The sequence below is a fragment of the Callionymus lyra genome, chromosome 15 (genome assembly GCF_982586985.1).
Source record: "Callionymus lyra chromosome 15, fCalLyr1.hap1.1, whole genome shotgun sequence".
In the NCBI taxonomy this organism is placed as follows: domain Eukaryota; kingdom Metazoa; phylum Chordata; class Actinopteri; order Syngnathiformes; family Callionymidae; genus Callionymus; species Callionymus lyra.
In genome coordinates, this window is record NC_141832.1 from 15,690,899 (window position 1) to 15,717,021 (window position 26,123).

Sequence of the window (26,123 nt, forward strand, 5' to 3'; positions counted from 1 at the left end):
TTAACAAGGACTGAGGATTACCTGTTGACATGCTCTCTCCTGGAGACAGTCCGTCCTGAAGGCCTTGCTCCAGGGGTTGGGGTACCGGGGCTGGGCCGCCGATCCCCGGGGGAGCCGGGGGTGGCTGCGGAGGGGGCAGGCTGGGTCTCTGCCGCGGCTTCGTGGCCGGCCGTGACTTGGTTAGAGTCCCAGTCAGGGAGGGAGGAGAAGAAAGAGAGTGAGGCGTCCCTAAGGAACTCTGCCCTGGGGACGGCGGAGGCATTTGCCCGGGAGGGCAGACCAGTCCATAAGGAGAAGGGGTACTAGGAGGTGTAGGGGACAGGCTCACTGGTGATGGCTGACCTGTCGACTGGTCGGATATTGCGCCAGATTGGACATAAGGTACCTTCGGGGGCACCGGTGCAAGCTTTTTGGAACCTGGAAAGAGATTTGACAGTTACAATGGTTTAAAGTCATTTTACAAAGTTAATCAGAGTGGGATGTTCGTATATTTTTGTTAATAGTTTTTGCCTGTGGTCATTTGCAGGAAGGATTTGTCCAATTTGTGCACTGGTCACAGGGTGACGGCAAGCCAAATGCTTTCTAATACATGTCTAAAACCAAAGCATGTGTCCAATTCCTTTTTATCTGTATGTGCCACTATATTTTTGGTTGCCATTCTTGGTTGATTGCATTTCCTTCCTTTATCACTGGTGATAGGTAGTGACTACTTTGACACCCGACAAAATTTTCTTTTGGGAAGCAAACGGCAGGTTGCACAAATAGGAAAGTTTAAGAGGACTTTTTGGACAAATTTATAGTTAATTATGACTTTTGCAAATGTGACACCATTTTCAAATAATTTGACTTCCAAGGTGGTATACAGGAAAATTAATTTTAACATTTCAAATTTGCAAGGTTTTAACATAAAATTTGTTCATCAGGGTCGTCCAAACTTCCAGAGAGGTTCAGAGTTTTTGAAGCAGTCATTTGTAAGGGCCAACCACTCCTTTTTAACATGACTCATGCCTGGTGTTGTCATCCATGTGACTTCTTGATTGCAACCCCTGTGGCTATCTAAGGCATCTTGTAAAAAATAACATAATGGTTTTCTTTGAAGGCTGTTTTGGATTTAGTTGAGGGCTGGCGGAGTCACGGATCTCCTATTTCATCATCGTCCTATAGAATAAGAAGGTCATTGCTTTAGCAATTCGTTTTGAGATGGAGATGGGTAGTGGTTAAGTGAAGTATCTTACCAGTAGTGACTACTAGAGACATTACAGAAACTACAATAACGTCTCTGGGACATCTCAGAGAAGTCATGGCGACTACTGTACGAATTGGTTGTCACCTTGTCACGAGACATATCCTTGACAGTGCTTCATCGGCAAAGTCAACTTCTTGGAGAGGTACCCTCGCTCTTGTTGGTGTCAAGAAGGTTGCGGACCCATCTCCCCGAGCAAGGACAAGTAAGTCTCTGCAACATCGCCGCAACTGAATTGAGACAACTCAGGGACCCAATAGAGACTTTAAAGTTTCCAAATTCCCTGCAACTCCCTGGAGACGTCACGGAGACTCAAGTCTCCAGGCCGATGAGATAGGCCCTTAAAGCAAATAGTAACCTTAGGGAACAGCACACAACCTTTGATAAAGGGAGTTCTGATTTCATAGTTCATCACCAAAGGAAAGCATTCTGAGCGAGACCAATGTGTCAAGGACTGAGCCTAATAAAGTGAAAAAGAATAATGAAAAATCCAGAAAACTAGAAAATGAGCTGACCTTTGCGAAGAGTGAGTGGACTGTGCTCTGCAGAGTGGGGGGACTGACCGCTGCATTGAGGACTACAGTTTAGAGGGACCGTTGGACTGGCCACTTGAATGGCTTTGTGTCCGATGACAGGAGAGAGTTCTTTACACTTCAAGGAACTGGAAAAGACAGACAGACATCGTAAAACTGTGAACGTTCTGAACAGAATCACCGACAACCACCACCATCATCACAATTGACTGTGCAACCTTTTTTTTTTTTTTTTGCTGAAAAGCTCCGTTACCAAGGTTACTAATGTATTCCACATAGTCACTGAGTGCAGTGCAATACATCAAAAATTGTGTTTCAAAGATGCGTTCGTGGAAAGAAACGTGATTTAAAATCAATTTATTACGTTGATGAATTAGATGTTTTACAAGCCCAGCATGATTTCATAAGCGCCCCGCAGGCAAGACGGCAGTATAATTTAGACTTCTTCACACGGCAATGCCATCATAGCATATTGGCAGATTTTTCTTTTGAGCTTGAATAAAGAAAGAAAAAAGGGTACTTGTTTTAAATTCTACAAATAACTACCCAATGTGGTCATTTAGAAGACACAAACCAACATACTACACATTTAGTCCAACAACCTGACCATTAATGTGATCAATGAAATTCAATTATTATAGTTTTATGAATAGTTAAAAGATTAAAAAATAAATTACATTTATGACCTGGACATAATAAAGCGAGACTCTTTAGTGCATTGTTTATTATCACATAACTAATGGCGATCATTTTCTGATATTCCATCCATCAATCAAACCATCAGGTTTTCCATTTACACTCATCCATACATTCATCCATCCATCTAACCATTGAGCTGCCCAATAATCCATCGTCTGTTTATCCATTCATCCGTCCAACCCTACAGCTGTCCATCCACCTGTCAGTTCATCCATCCATCTATCCAACCATCCAGCTGTCCATTCACCTGTCTGTTAATTCATCCTTCCATCCATCTGTCCACCTATTGATCCCTCCTTTTAGTTTCCACTTATTCTCCTCATGGGACCAAGAGGGTCCCATCTACCTGGGGGCAAGAACCAAAACAAATACAAGCTCTTTGCTGTCTCAGTGGACATCGTCCACAAATTGCCCCGACACATTACTTAATGTGGTCATTCCCCCGATGCAACTTTTTCGCCAAAACAAACGTTTTAAAGGGAAATCCAGGGAGAGCTATCTCGTCTCCGGCCAAGCCCGATCCTGACTGCTGTCGGAAAAAATTGCGGTAATGATTCACGCTGTCCCGTTTGGTTGTAACACTGAGACGTATGAGTCAGGAAACTGCCACAGTTGTTCGATTCACAATCCCGAGTATCGGTCTTGCTGCAGGGAACATATAGAGATATTTATAAACCCGGGCCATAGTTACACTATTATCTAAAGATTTTTCTAGAGAAAAGCTACAGCAAACTGGTTCAGAGAATGCCATCAGAAACCAGTAAACATAGTTAAAGTGAGGTTACTTCTTAAATATACCCCAAACGATGCATTATCGCATACGGCAAGTTTTTGTTCCCATTCATTCACATCCCGCTTCTTGCAAGCCATGATAGATAACTGCAGCGACACCGATGTATTTTTCCCATTCTGTTTATCAGGCTCTCTATAAGATACAGTTGCTAGGCAACCGAATGACAGGCAGACGTGGAAAAGCGGAATCTGATACACAATTGAAGGGTCAGAGAAAACAAGAGCGAAAAAAGAGTCGAGGTAGCGGAAAAGGAGGTAGTGGCTGCCACTCGCCATGGGTGTGTGGTATTTACCTAGTCAGCCTGGGGGGTCCTCTCTCTCTGGCACATGGGCAGGCTGCCCACGGCGGGGCTGGGGGAATAGGCGTTGAGGAAGGGTTGCTAGGTGGATTGACAAGGGACGGGTCGTGGCGGGTTAGTACCAGGGGCGTTTTGACGTAGAGCGGGGAAGCGTTAGTATCTGGTGGCGCGGCATGCGACAACTCACTGGGCGGACTGTGCTTAGGGAAGTGCAGGCAGCTGGGCTTGGGGTTCGAATTGATGTCAAGTGACGAAGAGGAGGAAGAGGAAGAGGAGGACGGCACCGGAGCAGGGGGGACGAAGCCAGACCAGCGCAGCGGGGGCGGTGGGGAGGAAGGGGGCTGGGATTCTGGACCCGGCGCCACGGGGCGGGCACAGGGGGGAGGTTTGGGATAGAAATGGTGGTGGGCAGTGGCGGGGTAAGGAGGGGGCGGGCGGTCGTCCCCGGGGGGCGGGTGGGCATGAGAGGTGTCCGGCCGGTGGGGCGAGACGTTGTCTGAGCTGGAGATATTAAGAGACAGCACAAAAGACAGCTCCGGTGATTGAACAGGGACATCGCGGCGGCATCGGCTGCTGTGCGGGTGTTAGTGGGTCCACCACGAAACAAAGAAGAAATCAAAGAAGTGTAGGGGGGGGTGGGCACCTGCCTTTGCACACACTCAGTGCAAATACATGAAGAAGCACAAAGAAAAAGCAACAGAAGGCATTTGATTGCAAAAAAGAAGGGGATGTGGGTCTCCTCCTGTGAGCCACTTGTGTCTGCACACTGCGACGGAGCCGGACATGTTAGCGCTACCACGCTTAGCTTAAGGTTTAGCGAGTCATCTGCATATAGGACGCGTTTTTCAGCTTTAATCCTATATGTCTTGTGTGCATTAGGGGTCCTGGAAGCAGCTCTAGGCAGTGGGTATCAGACACAAAACCCTTTCACTGGCTGAAAGAGCCACAGGAGAGGAGAGCAAAGCCAGCCAAGCTAGAAGCGTTCTTTTTTTTTTATCTCTTGTCTGCCACACAGGCAGAGCCAGCAACCACGAGGTGATAATTCATGTGTTGGAGAATGATAACCACATGAAAATGAACGATGAAATCACTCAGTGTCAACAGATAAACAGAAAAAATCCACACGCAAAGCTGGGGAAAAAAAAAGAAAGCCAAGCCACCGATGGTGTATTAAAGGGGCGTGTGACCAGTGACCGGTTAAAAAAAAAAAGGGTGACCCACAGCCGAGGATGGTTGATGATGGTGGTGTAAACTGAAATCCGTGAGAAGAACTCGGAAACGCGGGACTCTGCGGCGAAACCTACCAAACCCTCTCTCCGAGCGGCGGCGTCGCCGACGGGGACATGACGAACTCCCCCGGTTGCTCCGGTATCAGCGAGTCCGCGGGCGAGCCGGGGCCCTGCAAGCCCGGTGGCGTGGAGGAAGTCTTGCGCGCCAGCGTGGACGAGCCCTTGCGTGACACCCAGTTGGTATCCATGACTCGGACCCCCATGCTAAAAAGTAGAAGAGCAGACGAGGAACCGTTCAGGGATGCGTAAGGTAGTGAGCGTGTCACAGGAAGGGAGGAGGAGGAAAGAAAAGGAATGACACGGTACCTTTGGATTTTCCTAATGCTGCGTTAGTAGGGCGACACAGGCAGAAGGAACATGATGTCAGAAGTGAATCACCGAAAAAGACTTCAAGGAAAGTGCAATCAAGGAAAATGAGTGTAAATACTTTTGAGGGAAGAAGAGAGGGAATGAGTTTTAGCGGAAAATAGCCCCTTAGTTTAATATGTTTTTTAACTAAACCCTTAATTTTTAGCTGCTGATTTATATTATTTAAATAGTTAAAGCATTAAAGTGTAATCTTATCTGTGAAAAAAGCAAAATGTTGTCTTAAAATAAACTTCATCTTTCCACACTTTGATCCATATGTCTTTTCGTTTCACACCAGGGGACGACAATTTCAATTCAAGGAGAAGTGTTTTCAGGGACGGTCAAAAATGGATAATATTTGTAGATAACTATTTGTTTTTATGATACCATAATTAATGATAACAATAAAATAGGGAAAATATATATTAAAACAGGTTATAAAGTTAATACAGAAGTTTATTTTTTTAATAAGAAATAATCTATAAATGAAATATAAACTGTCAATATGACTCAATTGATGTCTGTAAATACAATTCAATTAAAAATTAAAAAAATCTTCCAAAGTATTGTTTTTTTTTAAATGAATATAAACAAGGACTTTTTTTTTCCTTTTAGGCATTTGAAAATCAATCAATGAGGGACCAGAAATCAGAAAGAAACTGTCAATGTTGTTAAAAGTGGCCTTCTGAATATTTGTTCAAATTATTAAACATAAAAAGGAAATAAATTAAGTGACTTAAATTTGAAGTGATGTTCTAAGGAAGCTTCATGAAGCAGTGTCATTATTTTCAGAGTCCACTAGATGGCGGTCTCTGCACTATTTTCCTTTGTTTTAAACAACTGTTCTAATAAAACCTCATGTGACCTCTAAATATGACACTGTTTCATGAAGCTTCATCACACCGTCACTATAAAATTACATGTTAGGGTTCAATTAAAAGAAAAATCAAGCACTGATATAAAACTGTACTCACGAGAGCTGCACAAACATTATATTAATATCATTTACTGCCCATTTTTAACGTCTAGTTTTGACATTTCTCTGCTACTTTCCAGTGATTTTCCACCAGCTGGTGAAGTGACTCAGGCCAGGTGACGCGGTCGCCAGACTGCGGAGGAGGAGCTGCGAGTGGGTGGAGGAGGCAAAAGCAAATATTTCATGCGAAGAAAAGAAGAAAAGGAAGAAAATCTTCGTCGGATTCCTGTTACCACGGCGACAACAACACAGTGTCGACGCCGAGGAAGGATCATGTTTAAAATGAGGCTCTAATGAGACTCTTTCTCTCCTCAGATGGTCGGACGCGAGGCCGTGGGCGGACGGCGAGGAGCAGGGAGTGGGCGGCACAAGGATGCGGTTGGCGTCGTACCCATCCTTCTTGTAGAACTCCAGCATCATGTTGTCCGTGGCGACGCTGAGGGGGCGTCGGCTCTGGTCGTGCGCCGGCTTGCGCTCGGCCTGCTCCATGTCCGGGGAGGGCATGGAGCTGTAGTTGGAGTTGTGGTTGGTGTGCACGGGGCTCCCGTAGCAGCCGGTCAAGTTGAACTCGATGTCTGAGGGAATGTTTGGGGAAAAAAAGCATAAAAATTAATTTCAATTCTCATTTTTTTTTTACATCTTTATTGCATTTAAAATGTGTTATTTATCTATATAACCTATTTCAGCATTTGAAATATTAATGTGGTCATTGGGACTGCAGGTGGCAGTAGCGTTCAAAGCTCCCTTACACACGTTAAAGTGAACAGATGCTTCCTATTCTTCAAATGATTCATGGGTCCAGATGGTGATTGAAAATACCAGCAACATGATATCCTCATGTTCCTTATGTTGATATTGCAGGATGGATGGATGGAGAGAGAGAGAGAGAGAGAGAGGAAGGGAGGGAGGGATGGATGGATGGATGGATGGATGGATGGATGGATGGATGGATGGATGGATGGATGGATGGATGGATGGATGGATGGATGGATGGATGGATGGATGGATGGATGGATGGATGGATGGATGGATGGATGGATGGATGGATGGATGGATGGATGGATGGATGGATGGATGGATGGATGGATGGATGGATAAATAGAAAGACAAAATGGAGTCGGACGGACAGATCTTAGGATGGATGGTTAGGTTTTACAATACTGTATCATTATTTAACAGCAGTGTATATTTTTTTCTTTTATTTAACATTACATTTATTTATTTTTTAATAATAAATAATAATTATAAAAATGAAAATAATATTTTTTAGAGTGTAGAACTAACATCCAAATAATTCAAAAGCGTTGTTTACTTTTTGTGTTGCAATTAGATTTCTGGCCACTAGCTAGCAGCAGACATTATGTCCTTCGCAGTCAAAGGAACACTGAAATCCTGCGAGATCCCGGTGATGACTGAGGACGAGAGGATACAGTCGACTCCAGTTTTTTGTATGCACATATTTTGTTTTCAAAACTACGACTTCGTCAAGAGTCATGGCAGTATCACGATATATATCGTATCACTGCCCCTCTATGGATAAAACTTTATTGATCCATTGGGAAAATTAGTTTGGGAAATTAAGAAAAACTACAAATCCATTCATCCGTTTCTTCATTATTGTGTTAACATACAAATGGGATGATAAAAGAACCTCCTTGGCAGTGGTATTCATCAAATCTTCCTTGAACTGTCTCGTCTTATCTTTGACTTGTTATGAGTTTACCTAATTTTGGGGTTCATTCAAGTTGTAACCAGTTAAAGCAGTGTCAAAATAGGTAAATCGGTCCCTATAATATCATATAAATAAGTATTTAGGAAAAAATTCAACTTGTTTTTTCACCTTTATTGTCTGCAGCGAGAATTCTGACCAGCTCTGGTAGAAGAACTTACATTTCCCTGATCCTTGGAGTCTACTGACTCCTTCAAGAAACATCTTAAGACCTTTTTATTTGTGCAGACTTTTTCCTAATCTTCTGGGACTCCTGTGTTTGTCTTATGTGTCTTGATCTTTTAAAGTACAGTATATATTTTAACTGTGTATTGTTTTTGATTGTTAAGGCGCTTTGTGACCTTGGTCTAGAAAACGCTTTACAAATAACTATTATTTACTTTCTTACTTACTATTTATTTTGTGATTTATGGTCCTTCTGTGATCCCTTACTATCTAAAGTCAATCAGAAGTTTCTGTCTGGGACTATATGAGAAGTGGTTGCAGTGCAGTTATGGAAGAAAATAATCTAGAAAAATTATTGCATTCATGCCACAGTTGTGCGTTACAGACACACACAAGAGTTGTGTTCGTCACCTCCAGGGAAGAACCAGTCTGCGTGCTGGATGATGGGCTCCACCACACTGACGATCTGCAGCGACAGGGTGGTCATCATCTCCGTCATGTTCCTGGAAAGAACGACATCGAAAAAAAATACGTCGCACACTTTCCAAGAGTCAAAACAACAACTTACGGCTCCGTGTGCGTCCAGAGCAGATTCGGGCCGAGGACGATCGCTATGTTTCCGGGCGTCATCTTGTTCGAGTCTTGATAGTCCGTCAGCTTGGATAAGAACTTGATCAGGTATCTGTTGAAAAAGAAAATCCATAACGCACTGCAACAGTCGTAACAAGAGCACAATCAAGATGCTGCCGACCTGAAGTTGTTTAAATTATCTGTCGGGAGTTTTTCACACGCAGCCATTAACGCCTGGAGTTGCTTGTCTGTGTCTTGAACGCTGAAAAAAAACGTGATAAAATGACTCAAGTGTGGATTCAAATCTAGGAAAAGACTCACTTTGACGCCTGGATCCATTCGTCGTAGAGTTCAGTGGTCATGAGAGGATCTGGAAGTTCTCGGAGGTACGACTTCAGAGCTCCTGTGAATATAATGTACGATGTATTATATATAATATATTCATTTTTAAGTACTGAGTATTTTTTCAATTTATAAAAATATTACAAAATACATTTTAAAATAAGTAGATGCTTAAATAATTAACGTATAAAAAATGAATTTTATACATTTTTTAAAAATATACAGTATATATTTTTGTAATTTCTTTAAATACAAAATATGAAAATACAGAAATAAGATTTTGAAATAAACATTTTTTTTTACATTAATATTATAATTTTCTTAATTAAATTTGATAATTATTCACTGAAATATTACACAGAACAAAACACATTTTTATGCAATTTTAAATATTAGTGTAAAACAGATTAACATTTTTTTAAATATGTTTTTATAAATAAAACTTGAAATTACCAACTTTTTGTGGACATTTTTGTTGATATTTAAATCATTAATTATAAGTGTGTAAATTACTTTAAAATTGTCGTCATCATTTAAAAAAATTTAATTAATATTTTTGCATTTTCCTTTCGTATAAAATATGAAAATACAGAATTAAGACTTATGGAATTAATATAAATTAATACAACTTAATATGAAATTACATTTTTATTATTATTAATTTTTTTTTATCATGCATTTTTAATGAATATAATTTCTAGCAAAACTAATAATATGACACCTGATTGTGTGTCAAATTATAGATATTATTGCAAAAAAAATGTTTAAATCAAAATGTATTTATGCAACACATACTTTGTTAAAATGTTGAAAAATGATACTAGTACTGCAGAAATTTACATAAAAAATACAGAATAAAGACACAATTATTTTTTTTACATTATTACTTATTTAGCTTTTTTAGTCCTTGTGTTGCCTCTGAATCAAGTTGTACCAAAAACACATTTTTTTCTGGTTTCCGGGTCACCTTGACCCAGAGGGAGCTTCATCACACCATCACTACACAAAGTTTAATGAAATTGAATAATTAATTTAAAAAAAAAACACAGACTATTATATATTCTATGTTAAAATATAACATACATTATTTATATTATTTATATATACAGTATATATATATATATTTATTATTTATATCTTTTTCTTTCTAACAGTTTTTTTCTAAAAATAAATTCTCTTCATCACTGTTGAATAGTATTTAATTAATAAAAAAAAAAAATTAGTCTGTAATTAAATAAAGTACGTGAACTATTTTAAATGAAGAATAATTGTGCTTCCTATTTGAAAAAAAAAACAATTTTACACACCGAACATTAAAAGACACTCATTTAAAAAACATAAGATGCTAATCCGATGCTGAGACGTTCATCTGAATAAGAGAATGATGGCGGTTTAAGCATCTTCTCTGCACAGTCTTTGTGACGTGGGCGTGCACGTGGGCGTGCACGTGGGCACAGACGTTCACCTGCGATGGCGTGCGGGTCGGACGAATACTCCTGCACATCCAACACTCCGCAGTCCAGCGACGCTTTCAGCTTCTTCAGCTTCGAAGCCGACGGAGCCACTCGGAAGAGACCCTGCAGGAAAACACAAACGAGTGGGGGGGAAATGAATTCTTGTTTTACGTCACAGTGGGTGAAATGGCTTCATGAAAGCAGATATAAAAAGATGTATTTTCATGTGTGAGTGTTTCCTCAACAGCGAGCGTTCACCTCCTCCTCCATGCCACACTCCAGCAGCATGGTGACGCAGGCCTCCACCGGGAAGGCGATCTCTCTGCCGCTGATGTTCAGATGTTCCTCCAGAGACTTGCCGAACGACGGCTTCTCCACCCACGCCTCTGCAACCACACACGTACACACCATATATAAATATATTATATAAAGTCACTTATTGGGATGATATACTCATACATAGTGATGGTTTGATGAAGCTTCATGAAGCAGTGCCATTATTTTCACAGTCAACTAGGTCTCTGCACTATTTTCCTTTGTTTTGAACAACTGTTCCAATGAAACATCATTTTAAAACTGATGGCGCCACCTACTGGCCTCTAAACAACATGACACTGTTTCATGAAGCTACATTATTTGTCAGTTTTTCTCTAAGAAAAAGTTTTTTTTTTTTTTCTAAAAACTAAATTAAGGGAGCACCAAAGGTGACATGAAGCAGTCAGTAGCCTCAAAGGATCAGGGAAATGTAAGTTCTTCTACTAGAGCAGGTCGGAAATGATTTTTCAAATGAACAATTTAAATTTGTTTTTAAGGCTTTGTAGGTTAGTTTTTTAATTGTGTCACTAAAATATAAATCTGTGATTCTCACTTTTCTCCTTTTTAGTATTTCTTGTTTAAATAAATTATAATTATCGTCAATATTGTATAATTTTTATTTAAAAAAATTAAACGAAAAATAATTTAGGAAGCTTCATAATGTAGAAAATTTTAAAATGATGAATTGATTTCCTACATTTTTAAACTGGTTTAACTAAAAATATAATTTGTCGTAAAGATATTTGTTTCAGGACTTTTAACATTTTTTGTTTTGTTTGCCCTTTCTTGCTGAAAAAAAAATATATATATATATATATGATTTCAAACAAAATATAATTAAGGGAATTAAGAGATTAATTGAACTTTTCATTTGCCTCTTTTGTGAGTATTTCTTTTAAACGAAAACAATATTTAGGGACCACCAAATGCGAGTTTTTCTTTCTATGTTGTTTAATTTCAAATAAAAATATCATTATTTGATTATCGTTTTGATGTTGTTTTATTTTGAAATTGAAAATGTTATATCAGCAAATCAGTTTATATTTTATTTTATTATTACTGGTTTAACTCAATATAACATCGTCTCGTTAAAATAAAAAATACAATTTATATTGTATATAATTATATATATTTATATTATATATAATATTACGTACGTACGTATCAAACGCAAAATAAATAATAAAAAAGTAATAAATGTATTGCTAATTTTTATTTATTTTTGAACGTTACTGTAAAGGCCTTTATTATAGGACTTTTGTGATTCATATTGAAATATAACATGATTTAATAGTAATTATTCACACTATATTTTGGGTAATTGTCGTACGAACAGATTCTACTGACCTTGCTGAGCTTTAATCTGCGGCAGCATGTTCTGCAGAATCTCCAAAGACTTCCTGTGATACTCGGACTGTGTTTCTATCATCTGTGGAAGACGAGATAAGATCGTCCTGATAAGGAAAAAACCGTCGCCGAAAGAGACGCGAGACACTCACCGTCTGGAAGTAGTTTGCATAGTCGATTTCTTTGGCCACGAAGTTGTACATGTCTGCCGACAACTGGTCCTGGAGGAGGAAAGAACTTTGATCAGAGACGCCAGAAGATCTTAAAGCGACATCTTGATTTAAAGAGTTTGTATCCAGGTCAATGTTCTTGTATCGGAGACTTAAATGTCCTTTTTACCTGAATAAATCTTTCATAGGAATAAAAAAACAAATACTTAGTATCTGAAAAATAATTATTATTTCAACAAAACACATTTTTAACAGAACAAGAAATGTTTTACCTGGTTTTACATTATTTTTTAATTTTATAATTCGACTTTAAAGTTTTATATTTTAGATAAAACGCAACAACTCAAGGTGCAAAACGTCATAAAATAAAAAAGATCAAAGTAAAAAGTATTAATTTTCACTCTTTAATTTGTTATAAGATATATTTTGTGTGTAGACTTTCCTTGTAAAGAAAAAAATCTCACAATTTTGTGTTTATTCTGGAGTATTCCTTTAATGTCAGAGTGTGAGAAGTTTAACCCTTTAAATTGTAAAATTAATAACTAATAAAGCAGTGTGCGTATAATTTTATTTTGAAAATATTCTTTAAGTTTCATAAGGATATTGAAATGTGTTTTTTTTTTAAATACAATCATCAATTTTTTGGTACAAGTTTCCAGATTAACTGACAACATTTTGAATGTTCTCTTGTGAGATATTAATAACATTTAAATTTAAATTTAAATTGAACCTTATTTATTTTGTTTGCCCTTTTTAACAACAGAAAATACAATTTATAGAGAATATAGAAAAAAGTAAAAAATGTTTGAATTAATTATTTTCTATAATAAAAACAAATGTGCTCCAATTCCTTTTATTTATGTTTTTAACTAAATTTTTAGTTTTTTCCCCCCTATTTTAGTTTGCCCTTTTCGTGAGTATTTCTTGTTAAATTTTTTTTAAACAAAACACAATTCAAAAATCATCGTGGGCCACAGAACTCGACTCTGTCGGCCAGATTTCGGCCCGCGGGCCACCTACGATTTACCCTAGAAATCATTTTTTAAATGTTTTTCTTTTTATTTGCTTCTCACCCTGCAAATCTCCATCCTTGTGGCAGCCTCTTCCATTTCTTCTCTGAGAGACTCGGACTTGGCGCCCGGCTGTAGTGTGCTGGGGTGACTCGAAGACTTGGACGCTTGGTGAAATCTATAAAAAAAAATTAAAAAAAGGTTGTCATTTAACAAAAAAAATGTTTATTTTTATTTCTGTCCACCTTGTGCGAGACGAGTCCATGTCCAAGACTAGTTTGGCTAAGTGCTTTCGTTGCTTCTGGATGTTTGGGATGTCGACCTAAAAAAAAAAAAAAGAAAGAAAAAGTTATTAAATTGATTAAAACCCTTTTTTTTAAGGGCGGGAACGGCTGCAAATCACCTCGGCCAGCAGGTAAAGAGGCTCCACCACGTCTCTCTCGATCTGGAACTCGAACTGGATGAGCTCCTGCGCCAGCTTCTCCTCCGTCTCGCCGCACATCTTCAGCATCTTCCTGTGAAGTAAAACAAAAAAACACTTTAAAGTAAAAAATGTTTAAAAAAAAACACTCATCTCCAGCATGAACTCACCCGAGGAGCGAGTCGTCGCCCAACACGGCAGCTCCCTCCACCATACATTGAGCCAGGATGGCGAGCGGCAGCTTCTTCTGCGACAAAAGGCGTCAGTGATAGTTTTTTTTTCCCCGTCAGACAGGATGATGGATGACTTACCGACGGTGACTTGACGGATCTTTTCTCCACGTCGGCGCCCTGCTGTCCCTGCAGGCACGCCGTCAGCTTCTTGTGAGTGCTGTGTGTCACCTGCTTGACCAGATCCAGACGCTTCTCCACCTGAGATGGATCGCAAGACGTCAATCATCGTCGGAATTTTATGTTGAGTTTAAAAGGCTACAAATTATTATTTTTTTAAAATTTAGTTCATTTATTTGGGGATTATTGTCGTTATAATATCAAAGTATATGTGTATAATGTATAAAAGTTTATTTGGAAAATATTTTACTTACATTACAATAAAAAATTCAACCTTTCAATATAGAAATGATTAAATTACATTTTTCAATAAAAACAAATTCAACCTTTCAATAAAGAAATGATTAAGTTCAATTTCAACAAAAGACAGCACTTTATAAGAGAAATTTTCAGTAAAGAAAAAAAATGTTTAAAAATGTTTTTTTTATGTTAAATTCAACCATTACATATTACATATCATTAGAATATTGAATATTAAATCTTTGAATCCAATTTCAAATATTCAACAAAAAAAACCCCCAAAACTCTTAAATTTAATACAGGCACATTTGTCTCTGGGTCAAGGTGACCCGAATTTGACACTGAGATAACACAGGGGTTAAAGCATTTTTTATAGCCTGGATTTTCTAAATGTGGAAAAATACACGTGAAAAGACAATAAAAAAGAGCCTTAAACAGTCGATGATGAGCAACAGGATTTTTTTTTTCTTTTTCCTTGGTCCAAAAAACACAAATAAAGGCATATTTTCCTCCATCCTTAACCTAAATTTTTGCAACTAATTTTATTCTATTATTATTTAAGTCTAAGTCAGTCCTGATCTTAAAGATTACTTCACAATTTTCCAAAAATATTTCAGTTTTAGACCAAAAAGTTCAAACCAAAAAAATGTTCACAATCAAAATGGACATGGAATTAATGGTTAGAGTATAAATACATATATATATATAAATACATATATATATACGTATATATATATATATATATATATATATATATATATATATATATATATATATATACAGTATATATATGTATATATATAAAATAAAATAAAACTTTTTCAAGAGCGTAAAAATAAGGGCATACAATAGGAAACGTATTTAAAATAAAATGAAGAAACGTAGTAATAAAGTTAAATTTAGGATCCACAAAAATGGTCATAACCATAGAACTCAAAAAAAGAAGACAAAGTGTTGCCTTCAGGGACTTTTATTAATGTGTTAATGTCCAAAAATGATTTGAGGATTAAAGCAGACAAAGCCAGGCTTGTAAGTGGTGTTAATAAAGTTAATTAAAAGTTTTTTGTGATAAATAATGATCAAACATTTCTTACTTCCTGGACAAGATTATTTCTCGTCTGCATGTTTTAATTCACTCTTATTAAACTTCACTCCATCTTTAAGCCGGTTCAACAACAAGAATGCTCCAGAAAACAGGATATTAAACTATAATTAAGTTTTGTCTGTTTTTCGACCTTGAAGCTCAACTAAATACATTTGTTCTCAAAGAGGAAATACAAGGTTTTTATTTGTTTTACCTGTAAAAGATCCTCGCTCAGCACTTCTGTTTTCTCAGCCCTGGAGAGAAAAATGAAAAAAAGAAGATTAATAAACTCTCAAGAAAAGAAGATACATTGAGATGATTTATGTTATGGAAGCTTTTATGGGAAAAATATTGTATCGTACGCACAAAAACAAAGCCTGGAATCGAGGAGAAACACATTAAGTTCAATATTAGAAAAGTACTAAATAGAATACAGAATGTTCAAATATAAAACCTACACACATTTGGAAGTTTTTTAATTGAATGTTTACTTTTAAATATCATTTATAGTTAAATAATTTAAAAAGAAAGTAATCGGTCTATAAAAAATGAACTTTTTTTACAAACAAAACTAATAAAATATGTAATTAAATCGAAGTTTTTTTTAATGATTAAACACATGCAATTATCAGCAAACTACATATTTACATGTACTATGTATATATCAACCATTTATTAAATAAAACGTGTAAAAAAGTACATTTTAATTAAAATTTCTAACAAAAGTAAACTTGTAAATAAATAAATATTTACTTACATTTTATTAATAATGATAATACATACATTTTAATAGCGCTTTACAAGTTAGACAAAAAGCTTTTTAAAAACACGAAAACAAACAGAGACAATGAACAAAAAATGATACAAAAAGATTAAATTAAATCTTTAAATGCTAAAACAAAAATGTTTCAAAAACACAAGAAAAAAACAAGGAGTGGAACGATTATCATGTTCTGAAATTCTGAAAATTAAAATGTATTATTAAATGACTTAAATATTGATCTTTGAAAACCGTTTTTTTTTTTAAAACAAAAACAAAAGATGCAATTATCAAAAAACTAAATATTTACATGTACTATACAGTATATTAACCATTAAGTGTAACTATTGGAGAATTTTAATTTAATAAAAAGTGTAAAACAGTATATTTCAATTACATTTTCTAACAAAAGTAAAATATTAAATAAATAAATAAATATTTACATACATTTTTATTAATAATAATACATCGTTTTTTATAGCGGTTTTCAAGGTACCCAAAAAAGCTCTATAAAAACACAAACATAGAAAAAGGGAGACAAAAAGGTCATCTTAAAACTGACTACAAATAAAAGTTGGTAAAATCAAGTGTAATTACACATTTAAGGTTTGTAAAAACCCACATTATGTGCTCAGGAGCAGCAGAACAGTGAACATCGGTCGAACCCATCGCTAATGTCTACACACCGTAAAACACTTGTTACGAGGCTCTGATGACACGTCGTGTTCCGACACCCATAGATCTCGGTGCATTAAGAGCGTCTCTGCCAAAACAGTTTCACGGTCGGTGGACACACATGTTCGTAGCTCCAGAGAGATTCAGTGGATCTTCACACGCCATTAATCTGACATTGATATATAACAGGAGGGCTCGAGGGGAGCTGCACCTGCCCTGGTGTTTGCTCGTTCATGTCCTTCCTCGCCATGATCTCAGACAGTTCAGGACAGTTACGTGACCAGCGGTGAATGCAGGAGTGAGACTAATTCGACTCGGTTCCAACGAGATGCATCACTTCCTGCCGACAACATGTGTCGCTTAGATTAACTTAAATGTCACGAGAAACAACAAGAGACGGGATTCAAAGTTAAGGCTTTGGTTTGGTAGATACATTTGGTGTGTTTAAGATAAGATAAGAGACACAGATGATTGATGTTAAAGATTATACAGAGACTTTGGTTAAAAGTAAAACTTATGTTGGGAGAAAGAAATGTGTTTGCGAAAAAATAAAAAACATCTATTTATTATTACATGAAGATCATACATTTGAACTTGATGGAATCAAATGTGTTATTAACTACTTTTTTTTACATTTTATTAAAACTTTTTATTTTATTTTAATAAATTAATTTAATTTGTTTTTTATTATTCAATTTAAGAATTTTAATATTGCAAGTTTCAATTTTTTTTAAATCAAATTCAAGAATTTGAATATTTAAAGGTTACCTTATTCTTTATTTAATAATTGAATTCAATAATTTGATTTTGTAATGGTTAGCTTAGTCTTTAATCAATAATTTAATTCCTTAATTTGATTAATTAACAGTTAACTTAGTCTTTATTTAATAATTTAATTCAATCATTTGATTATTTAACGGTTAACTTGGTCTTTGATTAATAACTGAACAATTTTAATATTTAAAGTTGGAATTGGCTTGTAATAATTTTGAAAGGTTAAATTGTTTGCTTTTTTAAACTAGAATTCACTATTTTGAAGGATGAAAGTTGAATTTTCTTTTAATTAAACAATTGAATTCAATATTTTGAATATTGAAAGTTTAATTGTTTTACTCAATAATTGGACAATAATTAATTTATACAAACGCACATGTATACTAACAGTAAAAACAGTAAAAATAAACAGTATATATACAGTATATCTATATAGATCTTGGGATCAATATGGCCCCATGAACTACTGTGTTCTGATTTTTCGAAAAAGGCCAAAGAGACCGACAACAATTGTGCGTTCGTTACTCCCTTATAGTTACAATAGCCAGCTTCATTTTCTCCGTCACATTCCAAGGAGTGTTTTAAACTAAATTAAGTCTCTTTGCGGCTGAAATATTTAACAAGTCACAGCCTTTTAAAGTCTCAACGTTCATCTCCTTCTTTTAGCCCCGAGCAGCTTCTGCATGATTTTCAGAATTTTCGCGGTTTTACTTCTGAAAATCCTTGGGTAACAACGAGTACTTCGGCTAATCCAATATATACATGCTGGTATAAAAGTGCCACCAGACAATACCGAGCTATTGATCCAACTTTCTTTCATAACTTTCTTTAATTTAAATATACAAAGTAGTTCTTCTCTCACGTCTGTAGGTTCAAGTGATGCCGTAATAAAGTGAGCTGTGTTTTCACGGTCGCTGGGAATTGGGTCAAACCACGTAGCGTTGGATCTAATCACACTGTGAGCGAGGAGAGCTTTGGGGAAATTACAGGAAACATGTGTGAAAGAGTGATGGAGGAGATAAGTGGCATGGTTTGCTAAAGATGACTCTGATTGGAGGATGTTGGCTCCGTGACCTACAGGAAGGATCAGAAATACATTCAGCTTCGAGACAGTGATCTCGTTTCTTGTGGTCCTCGAGACGTAGTATTTCAACTATGTGTTTTGCGTCTATGAATGTCATCAGTTAAACCTTAAATATACCAGATAAGAACACAATTAAAGGGAAGATTGGTATAAGTTTAAAGATATTGTTGAATCTATTTGAGGATAGATGCTAAAGCTAATGCTAAATTCGCCTTGAAGACAAAAACTGATTTCAAAAGCCAAATAAATGTTTGAAATATAATAGTCTGTTTTAAAAAGTCAAGCTTGTATTTTTAAAACATAGTTTAATGTTTAATTTTGAATATATAAAAGTGAATTTAAGGAGTATAGCGTTAATATGAACAAATTCTCAAGTTTATATTTATTTCTTATTCATTCATGTTATGTTATTTTGTTTATTTCATCCATTTATTTTTTATTGTGATTCATTAATAATAATAATAAATAACTCATGATACTCTGATCATCTTCGTAAACTACTGTCAAAATGATATATATACTTTATTGTGAAACATGTGATTTCATTTAAAACTAAATAAAGAAATAAAGAAATCATAAAATTCACTTAAGTTGAAAGTTACATTTTTGTAAATATTTGAATGTGAGATTACGCTTCTGCAATACAAATTAAATTTATTTTATGGATTTAATGACATATTATTATTGAGGGCGCAGTATAATATTAAATATATAATTATCATCACATAATTTATATATATAAATAATTCGATTATTTATACCAAAATAATTTTGAAGGGGAAAAAAAATCAAATGATAATATTTGATGATGTTATTTTTTTTTCAAAACATATATATATTTTTTAAATTATTAAACAAACAGGTTTATTAACAAACTAAATATTTGTAAGTTTATAACTTATATATTAACGTGAATAGCTTGTTTTCTAGACCAACAACCCAGATATATACAAACATTAGGTGCGTGTATTAGTAAGAATCTAGTAATATGATACGTATCACGATACAGGGAAAACGATACAATACATTGTGATACTGTAGTAACTGCAGCAAGTATATTTTTGCAGTATTGTCGAGTACTTGACTCTGGTGTTGCAGAATTTACAGACCACATGACTCTGGAAGAAGTTGTAACTGCTTTCATTTGTTTTCGAACCAAAATATGAACAAACGTCAGCTTTAAAAGCTGCTGGAATCGACTGTATCCTCTCGTCCTCAGTCATCGTGCCGGATTTCAATGTTTCTCTAGCTGCGTTGGACGTAATGACAGTTTAATTGAAACAAAATGAAAATTAACAAACTCTGTGGATAATAACCATGGTAAAAAAATAAAGTACTATTTGAAAAGCCCCAAAAATCTATTTATTTATTTGTTAAACCATACAGTGCTATTGAATATTGATATGAAATAAATATTGCGATAAATCACGATATCGATATTTTATAGACTCAAAAACAAACTTAAATAAGTGAAATATATAAAATAATATGTTGCCAGGCGGCGCCCTATAGAGGAGCTTCCACTGGCCTCAATATCAACAACTGTGATATATTTAAAAGCGAAACTAAAGGTAGAAAATTTGTGGAATTTTCATCCTCATGTGAACCTTCATCAAAGTATAGAAACTCTCTCTTCATTTGGTAACACAGACGACTTATAAACAAGTACACAAGCTTTTAATATTTTTTAATCCTTCTCTTAGTGCGGTAAGTGTGTTCTTCCTGCAGTGGAACACAGGAGAGCAGCAACGTTTACATGAAAAACAAGGGGGATGAGATGAAAACTAGAAGTCTCTGAGATTTATCGTCGTGATTTCTTCAGATTCATGACCCTGAGCTTCAAAGCCCGACGAGTTTATCTGCACGAATCTGTTGAAAAACAAGCGACTGTCTTCGTGTTTGTGTTCCTGAGGCTGGTATTTCCTCCTCCGCGCATCAAACATCATCAGACCACGACGAAGATGAACTGTATTAATTCGGAAACGTTTGTTGTCAACAGAAGAATCCAGACTCAAAAATCAACATTGTGAAGGTTGACCGAGTCCAGCGGAACAAGATGCATCCTGGGAAAAGGGGAAGACACGTGCGGCTTGTCTGTCGGCCATGTGGTCATTTCTGCAAACATCTGCCACTTTATTTTTTTACCTGAAACAGTTTAAAATACTCCAAGACGTCCTGTGTTTTTGTTCGTGTTACACATCCATAACGTAATTCAAGTGGAAGCTTCTCTGTCCAATGACTCTCCATCTTGTACGGCAACAATCAAAAAGTGCTAATAAGATAACTTGTTTGTGTATATAGAGTGAGTATTCTACTTCATCTCTTATTTTACAACTTCAGTCCCTGTCATTTAATGTAGTACCGTGAATAAAAACCACTAAGTGAAGAAGAAAAGTAGGGATTAAATAATTAGTGGGAAAAAAAACAAAACATCATAGGAATTCATAACAAAAACAGGATTAGCGTTTATTTATGTTTTCTGAAAAGTGAATGTTGATTTTGTTTCTTTCTATTTGAAAAAGAGATTAGCTTGATGTCAGGACCCACTCTTAATTTGTTTTTTATTTGTTAAACTACTTCCTGTTTTGTCATTTTGGATCACTTATACTTTTTCTTAAAGTTAACTTTATTATTTTTGGAATAGTTTTTACCAGTAACCTTTTCTGTTCTACTTAAACAAGTCAAAAGCAAAGTCTGTTCCTGACAAACTTTGAATGAAGATATTAAGATCTAGTTGCCTTCTGGCAATGACTGAGGACGAGAGGATACAGTGGACTCATGCAGCTTTTAAAGCTGTCGTTTGTTCATATTTTGGTTACAAAAGAAATGAAAGCAGTTACGACTTCGTCAAGAGTCATGCAGTCTGTAAATACTGCAACACCAGAGTCAAGTACTCGACAATACTACGAATATATCCTACAGTATCACAATATGCCGTAATTGTCGCCTCGCATTACCAGATTCTTGCCAATATACACGCCTATTTTAGGATGGATGGATGGATGGATGGATGGATGGATGGATGGATGGATGGATGGATGGATGGATGGATGGATGGATGGATGGATGGATGGATGGATGGATGGATGGATGGATGGATGGATGGATGGATGGATGGATGGATGGATGGATGGATGGATGGATGGATGGATGGATGGATGGATGGATGGATGGATGGATGGATGGATGGATGGATGGATGGATGGATGGATGGATGGATGGATGGATGGATGGATGGATGGATGGATGGATGGATGGATGGATGGATGGATGTCATATCATATCATATCATATCATATCATATCATATCATATCATATCATTCCTTCAACAGGTCAAAGTGATTCAAATGGATGCTACAAAAGTTCCCGCTAAAGCCCGGCGGGTCTGTGCTACATGCTAGTTCCAAGGCGGCGTGGAGAGAGGGCACTGGAGCAGAACGGTGGCCCCGGGGCCTCGGCAGAACAGCACATGGCCCCGGAGAACTGGCATGAGAGCAACAGTCGGCAGCGACGCAACAAGAGTGTAGCTCACGCTAGCAACATGAATATGAATATCCCCCCCCCCCCTCTCTCCTCCAGACCTTCACCATGGAAACGCCGCTCACGGCCTCGGCCCCTCCTGGAGGAGAAGGATGGAGCGGCGAGGACGACGGGGGCGCTAAAACAGAAAAACCCACTTACTGTAGTGGTCCGGCTAACTAGGTCACGGTTCCGTTAAGTATGCAAGAATAACTGCGAGAGGACACACACACACACACACACACACACACACACACACACACACACACACACACACACACACACCCCCACACACACACACACACACACACACACACACACACACACACACACACTAGTGTCCGGCGAGGGAGGGAGAAACACAAGTATGTGCGTTTTCTCTAATAACTTCATTCAGGCTGAAAGACTTCGTGTTGACATCTGCACACACACACACACACACACACTGGTGTGAAGTCGATTAAAAAAGCCAGGAAGGAACAAAAAAATCTCAACCTCGCCGCGACCTTGATGGTGGGACGAGATCCTGCGGGAAAACGTGGGCTGGAGACGCCAACGTTTTCTGATGAAACCGCTAACACCGAAAGCGAGAGTTGCTAGGCAACGTGGAGAGAAGCTTTAGCCACCACGCGTGATGTATACGATCCCCCCCCAACCCTTCGTTCACGTTTTCTTAAAGGGATAGTTCACCCAAATTTCACTTATTCTCTACTCACCCTCATGTCGACTAAGGGTTGAGATTATTTTCAGAGTAACTCATGTATTTTTGGAGTAACAGGAAGAAATTAAGGTCCACGAACGGTGCTAACTGTAAATTTTGTTCGTCCAAAAAGACTCTTAAAAAAATCCAAATAGCTCCGTACTGGTCGTCTGTAACGTATGTCTCTGTTGTATTGAAGCCTCGACATTTGAAATTGTTCGAAAAACAATTAAACAAGTTCATATTTTAACATTGTTATTAGCAGAAGCTAAAAGGCTAGCATTTTTCTAAGTTGAAGGATACAGATTCTGGTCAGTTTACTGCAGTTTTGAACTAAAGACATGTCTTTGTCCAATACAACACCCAGGTCTCTCAGGCTCAGTTTGACAGACCGACCCAAGTCACCCAAGTATAAATATAAATAACCTACTTACTTACTTAACATACCACACAGACAGTTGAATATGCATGATACCATGTTATCGGCTACAAACTAGCGTAAAGTATAGACTTGTTTAATTTTTTTTCGGAATAATTTCTCTTGTCCAGCCTTCAATACGAGAGGGACGTCATGGAGGTATTTAAGTGTATTTTTGGAGGAAGAAAAGTACATTTCTACCAGCGAAAAACGCATGTTTACTCTGAAAATAATCGACTTGAGGGTGAAAATAAAACGACTGAACTAACCTTTTAACTAAGTCATCTGTGTCTAAGGTCATGGCCCCAGGAGACCCTTTTGAACCCTGATGATCTTCCCCCCATTTTGGTCCCATGATCGAGCCCAAGACCGAATGACTCCGCTACGTCCTGAACGCCCGTCGTTAGCCACGTCGACCCTTTTCAAACGCTCCTCTGTTCCAGAGATCCGTCGTCTTGTGGCGTGGTAAGTGTCAGTTATTGCATCATCTTTCCTTTGATGGCCCCCGAGAACAAAGGCTCTTTAGAACCGCCGCCGTTGTCTCTGCGGCGCGCTAACAGGCCTCGTCGACATGGATTCTATGGCATCAAATCTAGTTGTTAATAGAAGATTCTACTACTTGCTGACACGGCAACATCTCGAGGGGGGGTTTAAAAAAGTGCCTCATTTGTATTCAGTGGGGTTTCCTGGGGTATCCGTCACCGACCACATGTTCCCTCTGACTCGCGGTCGTAACAGGCGGCGTAATATTAAGCAGGATTATTATCATTTACATGTGATAATATCAGTCTAAGATTCAGATCCCAGGGTTTCTTTGCAAAGACCGCTGACGTAAAAGACGCTAGCTATTATCTGGCAGCACATAAAACTAAAGTTTTATTCTGTATGTTCTTGAGGTACGGGAGGAAACCTGAGTGTATACACACACAAGTGTGTTATTGGCGTCTCTAAACTGTCTAGTTTCCTCACTAAAACAAATGAGGAAAAAAGGATGTGTTTATTGTTAGTTACAAGTTGTTTTTTACGCTTTTTAAGTAAGTAAGTAAGTAAGTAATATTTATTTATATAGCGCTTTTCGAGACCAGGGTCACAAAGTGCTTAAACAATCAAAACAGTACTCAAAAAAGTACATACTTTAAAGATCAAGATAATACTGAGAACAACACAGGAGTTCCAGAAAATCAAGGAAAAGCCTGAACAAATAAAAAACGTCTTAAGATGTTTCTTAAAGGAGTCAGTAGATCCATCAAGCGCAGAGAGAGAGGAAGATTGTTCCAAAGCTTAGGAAGTCTTACTATTACTCATTTGTGTAGCATTTTATCTTGTTCTTTTTTTTAATTGCATCACGATAATTTCCTTTTATTCTTCTTTCTAACGCACACTCACACAAGGTTGAATTGTGTATATATACTGAGCTAGTTTCATATAGTAGCTAATAAAATCTAATATTATAATTGCATATGTCCTTGTAAAGCATTTAGATCTAAGTAATTAGATAAGACATAAAAAAAGACTGAATAAAAAAAAAAGTTTTAATTTAAGATTTAACAGTAATCACTGACTATTTAACAAAACCACAATAAATGGTTCTTTTGCAGATAGTTTTCTTTTTTAACTTTCAATAATGACAATAAAAGTAATAATTAAAATGAAGTTAAAAAACATTAACGTAGATAATATAATAAAGGTAAATGATAGTTTGAATTGAACAATTAAAAAAGAGGTAAGTAAGGGAAAAAGTATATACATTTGAAACACAAATAGAGAACTCAACGGAGAGTAATATTAATAATAATACTAATAATAAAAAGATTAAATATTAAGAACAAGATTACAACGTAAAAAGTCTTTCTTGTCTGTCTGTTGACATTTTTTAAATAGTGGAGAGATGTTTTTGTTTACATTCGCTAAGTAGGTTAAGGGATTGTATAAGAGAGAGGCATAAGAGGCAAGGATATGATATATTGCGATACTGTAGGAACAAGTATACGTTTGTAGTATTGTCGAGTACTTGACTCTGGTGTTGCAGAATTTACAGACCACATGACTCTTGACGAAGTCGTAACTGCTTTCATTTATTTTGAAACCAAAATATGTGCAAACATCAGCTTTAAAAACTGCTGGAGTCCACTGTATCCTCTCGTCCTCAGTCATAATCAGGATCTTGCTGGACTTTGGAAATAAATGGACAAGGAATAGATCATTTAATTTTGGTGGTTATACATATTACCATCTGGATCCACAAATCATTTGAAGGTTTCGCAAATCTCTGTGGTGCTGAATGACCTTCAGCTTTCGCAGCTGTCGACACATATACTATATTTAACTATTTCACTAGATAACTAGTGATGATCTGACGAAGCTTCATGAAACAGTGTCAAGTTGTTTAGAGGTTAGTAGGTGGCGGCATCAGTTTAAAAATGATGTGAAATTTTATTACAATAGTTGAAAATAAAGGAAAATAATGCAGAGACCGCCATCTAGTGGGATCTGATGATAATGACACTGCTTCATGGATCTTCAAGATATTATTCTTAAAATAAAAGACCTAGAAAAAAACCTTCTTATCGTCATTCTTGGCTCTTTTTTTTTAACTTGATTTTTTTGATGAATTCCTGTGCACGGACATGCAGAGCCAGGACTGGCAGATGGGTGAACGAGCAAAGCGCTGCTGGGAAAAAAAGCAAAAAAAAAAAAGCATCTCGGGCTCAGAAGCCAACCTGCAAATGGCTGCAGATTCCGATAATGGCCTTGTTGAGTGGCGAGCGAGGGCCTCGAGGTCAGAGCCGCGCCAAACGATAATGTCACATAACAGG

The 26,123-nt window shown here is 36.8% G+C and overlaps 1 protein-coding gene across 5 annotated transcripts in view; it reads right to left on the bottom strand.

Moving 5' to 3' along the window:
• arhgap44a (Rho GTPase activating protein 44a) overlaps positions 1–26,123 on the bottom strand; it is a 37,794-nt gene that overhangs the window by 6,089 nt on the left and 5,582 nt on the right. For 3 of the 5 annotated variants that reach the window (XM_087808751.1, XM_087808754.1, XM_087808753.1), the window contains exons 2-21: positions 15,591–15,630; positions 14,014–14,133; positions 13,873–13,949; positions 13,685–13,796; positions 13,527–13,603; positions 13,345–13,459; positions 12,254–12,322; positions 12,102–12,183; positions 10,698–10,825; positions 10,451–10,562; positions 8,965–9,046; positions 8,825–8,905; positions 8,642–8,755; positions 8,485–8,576; positions 6,571–6,754; positions 5,162–5,179; positions 4,871–5,059; positions 3,561–4,067; positions 1,759–1,904; positions 22–417 (exon numbers count right to left, since the gene is read on the bottom strand). In XM_087808751.1, coding sequence (XP_087664877.1) covers positions 22–417; positions 1,759–1,904; positions 3,561–4,067; positions 4,871–5,059; positions 5,162–5,179; positions 6,571–6,754; positions 8,485–8,576; positions 8,642–8,755; positions 8,825–8,905; positions 8,965–9,046; positions 10,451–10,562; positions 10,698–10,825; positions 12,102–12,183; positions 12,254–12,322; positions 13,345–13,459; positions 13,527–13,603; positions 13,685–13,796; positions 13,873–13,949; positions 14,014–14,133; positions 15,591–15,630 — 2,741 coding nt within the window. The remainder of the gene's footprint in view (positions 1–21; positions 418–1,758; positions 1,905–3,560; positions 4,068–4,870; positions 5,060–5,161; positions 5,180–6,570; positions 6,755–8,484; positions 8,577–8,641; positions 8,756–8,824; positions 8,906–8,964; positions 9,047–10,450; positions 10,563–10,697; positions 10,826–12,101; positions 12,184–12,253; positions 12,323–13,344; positions 13,460–13,526; positions 13,604–13,684; positions 13,797–13,872; positions 13,950–14,013; positions 14,134–15,590; positions 15,631–26,123) is intronic. The other 2 variants (XM_087808752.1, XM_087808755.1) reach the window with 2 other exon arrangements.